Source organism: Echeneis naucrates, chromosome 3 (genome assembly GCF_900963305.1).
Source record: "Echeneis naucrates chromosome 3, fEcheNa1.1, whole genome shotgun sequence".
NCBI classification, from domain to species: Eukaryota; Metazoa; Chordata; class Actinopteri; order Carangiformes; family Echeneidae; genus Echeneis; species Echeneis naucrates.
In genome coordinates, this window is record NC_042513.1 from 15,345,564 (window position 1) to 15,358,066 (window position 12,503).

Here is a 12,503-nt window from a genome sequence, read left to right on the forward strand (position 1 = left end):
ACAACGTACCAGAATATTTACAAATAAATAAGTAAATAATACTCACGTCGTTGTGCCTCTTTGTGGCCATTTGTGTGTCTCCGGTGTTGTTCTGTGTCTCTTTGTGGTCATTATATGTTGCTGTTGAATTTTTGCATTTTTGTTTTGGTAATTTTTAGACAAAATGACGCACATAAGCACTCTTTGCATGGTTATTTTGTGTCAGTGAGGTTTTGTTCAATGTTTGCTGTCATTATGTATCCATTTGTGTTTATTTTGTATTCTTGCATGGTTGTCTGGCATCATGAGTGATTTTGGTCTCGAAGGATGTTTAATGCTTTCTCGTAATTTTGCGTGTTACAATGGCTGTGTGTGGTTTTTTGTTATTCTTTATAGTTTTCTGTATTTTTGTTTCTGTCCTTTTGAGGCTCTTTGTGGTAACGGTTGAGGTTGTGTTGTCTTTGGTACAAAAAGTGGTCAGTTCCTTCTTTTGACCACTTGAGGTCAGAGTCCTCTCTGCGCCCTTAGGGGCTGCTGGGATGAGGAAAAAGAAGAAGAAATCACGGAAGTACGGCTCCCAAACAGATTCCCGTTGGAAGAGTAAAACACAGCAGATCGCCTTGCTCCCATTAAAACTAAGTTAATCTCGGAGTATCCATTTTCATTAAGACGATGGGCACTAGAGATGACGAATATGACTATTTGTTCAAAGGTAGGCCTTTGTGCTTTCTTCTTCTTGGAGCTTTAACCGGCCAGTTAGCTGAGCGGCTAACTAGGCCAACTGACTGACGGCCAGGCTAACTTAGCCACCGTCAACCTTTGTGCTCTGTTCGCTTTTCACGGAGATCTCAGGGAGGTGTCAGTAACTTTGACCAACTCGCTTGGCACCGACCGGCCTTTCACTAAACCGAGCTCGTAGGAATGCCCGGGACTCGTTCGGTCATGCCTGTTATCGCTTCCCGTCGGGGCGTTTTGGACGGCAGCTGTTAGCCGTTAGCCGTCCGTGTATGTGGGCGCGGACCAGCTTCACGTCGGACACACCTAACGCTCACCGTTATCACGGTATCTGATGGGATGCTGCCAGGCCGACCAGCAGAGAGGTTTATATCACTGAAACGTTCAGATAAGAGTCTCATTATCACTTTACAGCGGCTCCAGCTGCTCACTAGCTGTTAGCCAGCTTTCCAAATAAGAGGTGCACACAATGAGGTCAGAGAAAATGTCCCGAACAATGTAAACAAAGTAAATATCAGCGATAAAACCAAACAGAACTGTGGACTATCTGCCCCGGAGATATTCTCTGTACTAACATTAGGTGGAATGTTACGTCACATAATACATTTTGTGTGTGATGATGATGAATGTGTTGGACGGCAGGCAGACAACACATATTTGCATCATGTTTCTTAAGAAAACACGAAATAAACACGCTGTTTAAAGTGACTGTAAACGCACACAATAGACAAATCTTTGTCCAAAGCCATGCAGGCCAGGCGGATAATCAGCAAATGAATCAACCTTTTGCTGATTATTTTTTTTTTTAGGTTTAAATATTAAGTATTCTCCAATTAAAAGTTCCCAAACGTAAGGGTTGACTACTTTTCTGTTTTCTATCGCACTAAAATAAGTATAAGCTATTTTTAATCATGATCATTCTTTTTTTTTTTTTTACATTTAATGAACTGATGATTAATATTTAATAATTCACAGTGGAGGGACACTAATACAGAGATTTGTTTTTTTAAAAGATGCCCATAATGGCTCTCCAACTTACTGTTAAGGCCTCATTAACAGATGAAGGGTGTGGAAGTTTTCCTTTGAGGGGTGGAAAATGAGTAAAATAATTGAATACCATTGATGAGCTGCTTCTTTTCCATCCATAAACTAATGAATAAGATTTAAAAGGTGCAACTAGCAATTTTCTATTAATTACTCATCTGATGGAATAGTTCTCAATTTATCACTTAGTTGTTAATCCCAAAAATTACTAGAAATATTGAAAAGACAATAGAAACTGGAGCAGAACAGCGATCACAACCTATATGTATATATAGTTAAGTGCAATAATTTGTATTAAATTAAGTAAGAAAAAAAAGTTTAAATGTACACAGGAGGTTGATAATTTGTGCTCTCTCTAACATGTTGTAATGTGTTTGGTCCATTGTGTGTTACAGTCGTCCTTATCGGTGACTCAGGCGTGGGGAAGAGTAACCTGCTTTCACGTTTCACCCGCAATGAGTTCAACCTGGAGAGTAAGAGCACGATTGGCGTCGAGTTCGCCACACGCAGCATCCAGGTGGACGGCAAGACAGTGAAGGCCCAGATCTGGGACACAGCTGGGCAGGAACGTTACCGTGCTATCACATCAGCGTGAGTATAGATGAGCAGGAGTCAGTAATGCACGCATCACCATTAATACCAGCCAGAGTTTGCTCACTATTGGCAGCCCTACCCCCGTTTGTTGGATTTCAGCATACATATTCAATGATTAACCCTAAAAAAAAAAAAAAAAAAAACAATTGTTAATATTTTCGTGACAAGTTGAAGTCTTTGCATATCATTTACTATATAATGTACTTTTAAACCGTTTTAACTGTTTCACATTATATCTAACCAGCTACAACAGAACCTGTCTATGTATCAGTTAATACTCACTGACTGGATGACATCACTTAAATAAATGCTTCAACCAAATAACTTCTACTAATCTCAGTTTGCTTGCACTGTAATTGTGCAATGACATAATTACACAATGAGTAATGTATGTTTTGGTGCTGCAGGTACTACCGTGGGGCGGTGGGGGCTCTGCTTGTCTACGATATTGCCAAGCATCTAACTTATGAGAATGTGGAGCGCTGGTTGAAAGAGCTGAGAGACCACGCCGACAGCAACATTGTCATCATGCTGGTGGGCAACAAGAGCGACCTTCGTCACCTGCGTGCTGTTCCCACTGACGAGGCCCGCGCTTTCGCTGGTAAAACTGTGAAACCTTTTATTTTATTTCTAACCTTTATTTAACCAGAGTTCCTGTCATGAACAAAGAACAAATTAAAACTAAAGTGCACAAGACAGAAAATATGCCACAATACAGAATCACACGAATTATTACATTCTGAAAGTAGTCGGCCAATCAGAAGAGAGGATCTGATTCTCTGTCCTGATTGGCTGATCGACCTGCTGTTACTACAGCTCCAGGGAGAAGACGTAAAAGTTCTGTAACTGAACCGTTTGGGCTCTTCGTGTTGATTGACATTTGAATTGAAAACACTTGAATATAAAACATGGACATTAAATGTTAGTGTGTGAAGACTTACATTTGACAAAAGCATGAATCAGCAGTAATGATAACCACAAATTTTATTGGAGTTTTTAGATATTTTTTAGGTCTTTTATGTAGTTTATTAAGATTCTTTTTTTAATTATTAATTGAATTTTACTTGATAAGGGTAATGTGTTTTTTATTGCTGGTTTGAACAAGTCATGTGTTAACTGTTTGCATTTGAGCTGAAGGGGTGAAACTTCTCTATCTGTGGAATGCTCCTTATCTGATGTATGGTTATCGCACCCTCTTGCTCAAATGTGCCTTGCAGAGAAGAACGGTTTATCTTTCTTGGAGACATCAGCTCTAGACTCCACCAACGTAGAGACGGCATTCCAGACCATTCTGACAGGTATGTACTCTGTGTGTACTGTGGCATGTACATATGCAAAGTTAACCTCTTCCAGGACTAAACAACTATTGGAGCCAAAAGGTGTTGCATTTATTGAGGAAATAATACTCTATTGTTCATCTGAGCTTTGGTTTCAATGAGGGTCATCAAAGTTAAAGGGAAGTCAGAAGTCCACTGAACAGAAAAACACCAGAGTAAGATCATAACATAGTGTGGTCTCGAGAGCTTATCTTGTCAAGAGTGGCACACCTTTTCCATGACTCAGATGATATGTGCTAATGCTCTGGTTTTGCCAGTGAATGTAAAGTTGGTAAACTTGATGCCTTCATTTGATTGAAACAATAACTGGTGTCACGAGTTAAACCCCTTTACCTCTTGCCAGAAATGCTGCTAACATCTAGCTTTTGCTTACAATATAAAAGGCTACAGAGAGCATTCATGCCTGAGCCACATGACTGAACTGTGTGGTGACAGGCATGGATCTCCATCTATGCAAGAAGACAAACACCTCAGTGTTCAGGACATTAAAAACCTGAACAAAAATACCCATTTTCCACCAAAATTAGCAAATTTGGTGGGCTTTGAAGAAATTGTCCAAGAAAGCAACTTTAAGAAGTCCATTTGGAACATAAAGCTGGTCGCTCTCATGTCTTTAAACGATTCTGTTTCCTCCCTCTCTGACCCCCTCATCCCTCTACCAGAGATCTACCGCATCGTCTCCCAGAAGCAGATGTCGGAGCGCCAGGAGAGCGACATGTCCCCAAGCAACAATGTGGTCAACATCCAAGTGCAGCCCACTGAGAACAAACCAAAGATGCAGTGCTGTCAGAACATCTAGCCCAGCCGTGGACCTGCTGCTACCCCTCCCTCCTCCCTTTTCTTCCCTTCCTCTTGCCACAGTCCAAACCTAGCCCCCACCACCCCCCCAATCTCTCCCTGCCTCCCTCTCTACACAGCTACCCCCTGGCTTCCCTGGCTCACAACTCCTCACCCCCCCAACCCAACCCAACCCAACCCCTTCCCTCAGAAAATAGACTGCCTCGGTGTACTGCGTGGTGTGGGAGGGACGAGCCACAGCTTCAATGCTGTGACCCTAAATTCTCCACCTACCTTGTACTTGCCCTGCCCCACCCAACATCTCCTCCCCACCCTAGGTAAATATACCCCAGTATAAGAAGAAGTCACCGCGTGGGGTGGCCCCCCAGGCAGCGCCCCTCTGTCTTTAGGTTTCTGCAGGACAGCATGCAGAAAGCATTTCATATCACTTTAGATTTCATTATTGTAGATGCGCTGACATGTCACAAATGTCTTAATATATGAATGTGATTTGTTTTCTTCTCTTCATTCTTTCTGCTCTTGTTGATTTCTCCACTTTTTTATGATCTCTTTCTGTCTTGTATCATATCTATTACCAGGTATATATGAATTTAAAGCACATGTTGCTCTTAAGTGTATTCCTATATACAAACTTCTCCTCTGTCATTTTAGGCTTCCCCTTCCTCCCACCTTGTCCTTTTAGTGCAATGTACTGTTTTGGAAAACCATGTGGATGTATCGAGCTCAGTGTTAGATACACGTGCTCAGGTAGTGTCATGCCATTTGGATCTGATCGCTGTGAATATGACGCTAGTGAAACGTAGAATCTTTTGCATTTTGCCGAGCTTGGTTTTGCTCTGTGGAAAGGCCTTGGTGCGAGCTAGCATGAAGCACACAGCTGCGTACGAGTTGCCGTCATTGTCGTCACCGTGTTCCCACTGAGGTGGCAGGCTCCAACCAGTTTGTTTTATTTGCATGTCTCTAAAAGATTGTGCTCTGCTGTTGCTGCATGTTCTTGTTGGGTGAGAGACTCAATCTATGTGAAACACTATCACGGCCTTGAGAGTGAGTGATTAATTATTGTTGGCTGTCACCATGAAAGCTGAACACAGCTCCTGTACGTTCATGTCGCCACGCTTGGAACCAGTATGGCGTCATACATGCAGAGTCATGCTCATGCTGGAAAGGATGCTCTGATTGTAAACGTATTTGTCCATCAGGCTTCCCTGCTGCATTCAATGACAGGAGAACAGGACACATTCTATTTTGACTACAACTATGCAGAAACTAGCTGTTTGGTTTTATTTCTTAGTGCACTTCTTTAGCAAATGAAGGAATAATAATAATAATGAAAAAAAAAAGAAGCAAAGTATCCTCTTGTGACATTCCTCTATTACTCAAGGATATTATAATTAAAAATCTCCTGTAGTAGGCTTTGCATGTAACACAGAAGGGCAGTTATATATGCACTGAGAAAGTAGGAAATGGAAGCTGTCACTATGTTGAATTTCATGAGCATAAACCGGTTAAACTCCCGCACTGAACCTTAATAGCTGATTTAGTAAACATGCTTTCTTGCGTAGAAGAGTTTTGCTGTACATGGAGAATCTGGACCTCTTGTCTCATTGGATGTACCGTGGTTTTTAAAAGATGGTGCCACCATTCAAAAACCAAAATTCATATGTAGAATGCGAAGGCTGAGCCTCAGAAGTCTTCCTTAAATCCTCAGGACTCTAAGGGTTTGGTGAAGGAAACAAGGAAACACCTGAGAGATTCAGCCACATTCTTGCTAACTCCTGGTCTGAGTGCCTCCTTCACCACATGTACCTGCCCCAAAACACCTCTCATCCGCCTGCCAACAACTTCCTCATTTCCGCTTCCTCCTTAGCTAGTAAACCTGGCTTTGCCTGTCTCTTTTAAAGAGATACAGCTATGTCGTCCCTGTCACATAAAGCCTATGTACACCGAGCTGCCTCTGACTTCAACAAAATGCATGGCTTTCTGTACGACTGCAACTCCGTGTCGTATCGCCTTATGTAGCTAACATTGTCATTGCTGTCCTTGAACTCTGCTGAAGGTCAGGCTTGGCTAGCTGGATGATGTGCTTGACAAGCTAATTGTTAGTGTCCAGTCGGCTCTGTTAATGGACACCTGCCTCGCTAACCACCTCCTAGCAAGAATCCCTACAGTGTGTTCTGTTAAATTTCCAGATTTCTAGCTGTGTCAATGTACAATGGTGTTAGCAGACATATACAATGCCTGAACTTGGTGTGTGTGTGTTTGTGTAGAGGCACAGGGTAGAAGAGTAGCTCTGGAGCGTGTGTGAGCCTGGACGGCAGTGCCAATGGTGTTTCCTCGAACTGACGGTGCCGCCAGCTGAGCCCCTCCAGACTCACTAGCTGGCAATCTGTGGACAAAGTGATTCCTTTTATTCTGAAAGTCTGTTTTCTGATCCTGTCTCATGTACCTCCATTGTTCTGTTTTTGTTTTTTTTTTTTTTTTACTATATTGAATTCTATAACTGTAATTCCAGTGTAAACGGCTAAGAATGACATGATGTCACTTCAGTTACTTTGGAGGGTTAAATGTGGGGTGGGGGGGTCATAATGAATGGTTTTATGTTTTGTACAGATTGATAAATTGTACAATTGTGTCTATATCTTAAGTTATCAGTTCATCTTAATAAAGCGCACCAGTCATAAACCTTTATATGAGCTTGTATTTTACTTCTGATATTCCTACATCTGATTAATAATAGGGTCTCATACACAAAAAATGTAGAGTGGGATTTACCAAAAAAAAAAAAAAAAAAACCTCGGTAGCAATTCCAACACAGAAAATCTTTGTAATTTTTACCCTTACTTACTCTCACTTAAGTAAAGTTTAGGGTTAGGGTTAGGGTTAGGGTTAGAACCCTAAGAAGTGCAGTCAGAAACATTTCACTTTTTTTTTTTAAAAGGCAACTCAACAACTGTATGTATTCATTCACAATGTGGTTTATCACCCCAACTGGTAATGCTACCAAATGCCAGTTACTTTAACAGAATATATAAACTGGGTTTGAGGTCATGGAGCATGACATTTATTCAGCTACTTTAGCTACCAACTACTACTAGCCACCAAGTATTTGCTGTGAACTGCAAGTGAAACAATGCAGTTGGTTCTGAAACTTGCATGGAAACACAAGTTTGTTGTGCAAAGCCGACGTTGGGAGACAGCTTCAGAAGGTCAAGCTCAAGAAAGAGCTTCTCAAACACTTTGAATGTGTATTTCAACTTTGGTGGGTAAGTCAAGTTCATTACAAAGATAAAGCCTGTGAGCAGAAGGCGAGCCTTTGCACGCTTTTACAATAATCAAGAACCTCTTTTCCCTCGATGATGATCGACACATGGCCAGGGGATTGGCCTTCCTGTGCAGCATTTCCATGGATGACAAAAGGTCTTCAAGACATGATGAACATCGCCATCTCTGATGATTTCTTTGCTGACATCCTGTCAAAAACATGTGAATCAGTGCTCAGAAGTCAATATACTACAGCCTGGATATTTTTTTAATGTTCCTGTTTATGCAACAGGTGATTCACTGGGTTGGCTAATTAAAGTGACCATTTAATACTTATTGAATAATGCAACAGAAATAAGATGCTCAGCAACTGCATCTGTTGATGTCTAAAAACCCCCAAAAACAAAACACAAAATTCAATACAAATACTGTAGTAATATATCATTAAAATATCAAACTTACTCAGGGTTTCCCCCCAGAAAATTAGTTGTGTTTAGTGACGGGGGCCGGACACAGGCCAGCAACTGACTGATGGCAAGGACGTATGGGTTCAGGATTCATGAATGAAGTAGTAGAATTTAGAAGCTGTGATTCCATGTGGTCTTGCATTAGATCAATGGTAAAAGTTGACTGGAAATTTGAAAATGTGATCATGTGTTATGAGACATTGATTGAACATATTTAAACACCATCTATAGCAGAGCCTTACCAGAAGACACTCTTGAAATGCTGTTTTAACAACTACAACAAATATTCCTTCACAATCTGTATTTGAAATAATGCATATTAAGTTATTTGCCTTTTTAAGCCACTATTTATACTTTCAACAGCTTTCCAATAGTATTTATCTTTTTAGCACCCCTTTTAATTGTAATATATTCCACTTTTAAACATACATACTTATTTTAATATATTTCCCTTTCGAACGATTTTGGTGTTTTAATAACTAAATGAATCAGACTGCATTTGTATCACAATCATTATTGATTGAATATTCTTACAACATACTGACTTGAGTCAACTCTGCCATCACTGCTTTACTAACAAAACGCATTTAACGTTACTGCAGTGTAGCAATTTAGCTTGGCTAGCTTCAGTGTTAGACAATGCCTGGCTTGGCAAAACGGCTAGCGCCATTAGCGATTAGCCTCCGGATTAACATCAGCAGGGATCTTTTACACATTTAAAACCAATTGCAGCGACACATTCTGTACCGAAGCAGTGTTAAAAGTCCAGGTTTTCAGAGACGGGCTCCATTCTGTGCTTCGTGCTGTCTCCTCAGCGTCACACGGCGTCACACGGCAGCCATGTTCACCTGTGCTCCGAAAAAAAGTACGACTCATCCAAGTTCAAGTCCGAAGCGGTCCGCGGAGGCGGGAAGAGCCTTTCGCCGGCTAGCAGGCTAATCTATTGTAACACTGACACGAGCTGACGAGCCAACAGAAAAATAAAAGTATATAACCTACCCCAAGAATCCACAGCCACGAATTATCTCCTCAAACGAGCACCCAAACAATCCTCCAGCGAAGTGCGTCCCTGTTGCGGCTGCCTCTGACGTCACCCGGTGAGCATGCGCAGGATGGCAGGTTTACCTCAGATTACCGAAAGTTTGCCCAGTCAGTAAAGCTGTTAAGTTAATTAGCTGGAGTGATGGATAATGTTTACATATCGAAATGAGAATACACAATTACAAATAAACATCAAGTAACATTAAATGAAAGGTGACATTTTGAAGTAGAAGCAATAAAATATCTCCCTGTAAAATTCAAGCAAATAATCAAGGTTATAATTACAAGACCAAAAATAGCTTGGAGAGTTTGGACCAAACTTCTATATCTTTAACATACATATTGTTGTGAATTATCAGCAATTGAAACAATTAAATGTGACTATTTATTTGAATGGAATAAAATTTGAATATTGTAAATGATCCTAACCCTGGGTACACCTGCAACATATTGAAAATATGTAAGATTTTTGAAGGTGTTTTTGAATTGGCAGAGATGAAAATTATAATTGGTTTACAATAAAATTGTGTTATTTAACAGTCATCATACAGCTGTTACAGCAGGATGCTGATATATGATGAGTACTGTATCAGCTGAGACACAGGAACAGGTAGCAGAATCACTATCAAGGAGAAAAAAATCGTTTTGGTCATCTGTAAATGGGAGATATACTACTTTTATTATTATTATTATTATTATTATTATCAACAGCACCTGCTGGATAAACAAAGCAGCACACCACTCCCCTGAGCCACATCACGACTTTATTGAGTTTGGGGCTGGAAACAAACAAATAATAAAAAAAAAGAACTAGCAGCACGTGATACATCTACTGAGACTACTGTTTGGATCAAATTTGAAGAAAAGACACATGAGAAATTTAAAGTCAGAACAAATGGGCCAAAGCCTGGAGTCAAACATGAGGGGAAAACAATGCTGTTTCCATCTGATTGTCAACATATTCTGTTATTGCTGTTTGCCAAGAAACATAGGTTTGATATGAAACGCTTTTCTTCATCTGGGATGAAAATAAAGACTAGTTCATACATTACAGCTCTGATGTAAGAAATCTGTGTCATAACATGTTCATACTGTTTGGAATAAGAATCTAAAAGGATCTGTTGAGCTGAGGAGGAAGTCAAAAATCGTTGACAGGGAAGTATTTTAATTTCTGACCTCACTGCAATAGTTAATTTAAGACGCCTTTCAGATCAGAGCTGCTTCAGTTGACATAGTCAGATGACAATAATCAATCTGCATCAAAGGACATTAGAAGGGACCTCCTGGCTAAAAATTTTATCTTCAATAGTCTTTGGCATGCATGTGTATTAAGTTTGACACAACAAAGGAAAGTCACAATAATAATCACAAGTGTACTTTTAAGTGAACATCCAATACGACACTTTGGCTACAGTACATACAAAAGGATCTTTTTCAGAGAGAAAATATGGATCCTGGCAGGACCTTTGAACATGTAAACAGGAAATAAGAAACAATGTGTAAAAATACCAGAAATGCCCAGGTTGTGTAAATCCGACAAGACTGCAGTTAGTGTGCAGAGTATCTGAGTGATGAACACCTGTCCTCTGACCTTTGATTCCTACACGATGGCACGTCCAGTCAGTCCAGGCATAACACCTTTGACTTGTAGTACAGATGAATGTCACCCACACGTTCCTCGAAGAGCAGTTTTGAAGTCCAGAGTGGGCTGCTTATCTGTCGCCATCTTGGCATAACCAGACTACGCCCGACTCCAGGCTACTCCAAAAATGACCAAAGAGGTGGAGCCACAACTTTGGTTGGGTCAGTTTACGGCAAACATACGCTCACCCACCTGCGACTCAAAGTAACTTTAAACAGGTGAGTTATATAAAAATTCTGCCCCCATACAGATGTCATGAAAGAGGAAATTAGCTCTAGAGACCAGAAATGTTTTTGTGCAGGACTGTAAACATGTTGATTTCTGCTGTAAAGTTGCACATTTTAAGATTGATTCCATGAGGACCTTTAAACCTACCAGCCAGGCTCGTGCACAGTTGCGCTTTCTTTCTGCTCCAGCAGAGGTGGTCACTTGGGCTCTCATCAAATGAAGTCTGTGTCCGATGACTCCAAACTGGAACCAGCAGGATTTTGTACTTCCTTCATGAGGTCACTGCTTATGAAATCAATGCCTCAGTATAGCGTTTGGCACACACACGTTGACTCTTCAGCACATCTCCAATTTCATGAAATGCTTCCAACCAGATGAATTTACGAGTGTCCCTGTTCAAGATCTTGACAATCCATCATCTGACCCCAGAGATCAGTGGGCGTCCAAAAAGGTGAATCTGTGTGTATATGTATGTGCATATTCCCTCCGATGAAGCCTTTGATGATGAGGGGGAATTTACAATACAACACAAACATGAAGCACTCACTGGAACCACAGTTTGGATATAATACAGTGAAAAAATATCAACAGCAGTGCAATGGTCTGGGCACTAAAGGGATCACACCCCTTACACACACACACACACACATCAGAGTATGTGCACGCACACAAGCACACACGCAAAAAAATATTCCTCTCAACAAAACCTAGGACCTGTCCATGTTCCTCTGAATGTCCATTACCAAATCAAAAACAAAAAAATGGTTTTCTTGTTGGGTCAAAGTTCACAGTTTCCGGGTTCTGGACGGTCTGGGAGGACTAGTCCAGTCTGGCTGCTGGTGGGATGGGGGTGCAAAGGTCTAGAGGAGTGAGCTGGTGGGGCTGCGGGGCAGTGGGGGGCTGTGGCTGTGCAGGGTCAGGCTGTGGCTGTGAGAGGGGCTTGGGCGAACAGGCAGCAGGTCGTAGTGGCTGGGGATATGGCTGTTCCTGGGCAGGTCATACGGGCTCTGAGGGTAACTGGGAACCAACACAGCGCTGGTTCCCTGGATGATACTGATGGTTGGCTCTGGAAGTGGAAGTGGCTGATTAGTTTATCTTTGTCTCTGACCTGGGTTCAGCTTATGGGAAAATGTTAATAGTTTTATTTAAAAATGAATGGTGGAGTTTTCCCTGTGCTCCAACAAAACAAAACAAGAGATGCTCATTTAGAGACACTTATTAATAATTAATAAAATTCTGTTTGGTTGATCATAAATAACCAAACCAACCAACTCGCAACTTTTAACTCTTGAAATATAAGCTCTAAACTTGAACTTTACGTCAATGGAGACATGTATGACTTGCACTTTCCACCAGATGTGCAAAGATGTGCTGTTG

The 12,503-nt window shown here is 41.1% G+C and overlaps 2 protein-coding genes across 2 annotated transcripts in view; one reads left to right on the top strand and one right to left on the bottom strand.

Moving 5' to 3' along the window:
- Positions 1 to 548: 548 nt before the first annotated feature.
- Positions 549 to 5,827, top strand: rab11a (RAB11a, member RAS oncogene family). Its single transcript, XM_029497709.1, has 5 exons — positions 549 to 691; positions 2,154 to 2,349; positions 2,760 to 2,953; positions 3,570 to 3,650; positions 4,352 to 5,827. Exons 1-5 carry the CDS (start codon positions 652 to 654, stop codon positions 4,486 to 4,488), a joined length of 648 nt encoding a protein of 215 aa, XP_029353569.1. The 5' UTR covers positions 549 to 651; the 3' UTR covers positions 4,489 to 5,827.
- A 6,159-nt stretch (positions 5,828 to 11,986) lies between these two features.
- LOC115041206 (multiple epidermal growth factor-like domains protein 11) overlaps positions 11,987 to 12,503 on the bottom strand; it is a 99,301-nt gene continuing 98,784 nt past the window's right edge. Inside the window, exon 25 of the mRNA XM_029498534.1 lies at positions 11,987 to 12,192. Within this exon, the coding sequence (XP_029354394.1) occupies positions 11,987 to 12,192 (206 nt within the window). The remainder of the gene's footprint in view (positions 12,193 to 12,503) is intronic.

Bases quoted from the DNA above. Each gene is read 5' to 3' on its own strand.
- rab11a (XM_029497709.1), top strand. From the start codon at position 652: ATGGGCACTAGAGATGACGAATATGACTATTTGTTCAAAG. The intron at 692-2,153 runs GTAGGCCTTTGT...TGTGTGTTACAG, and splicing joins ATATGACTATTTGTTCAAAG to TCGTCCTTATCGGTGACTCA. The intron at 2,350-2,759 runs GTGAGTATAGAT...TTGGTGCTGCAG, and splicing joins TACCGTGCTATCACATCAGC to GTACTACCGTGGGGCGGTGG.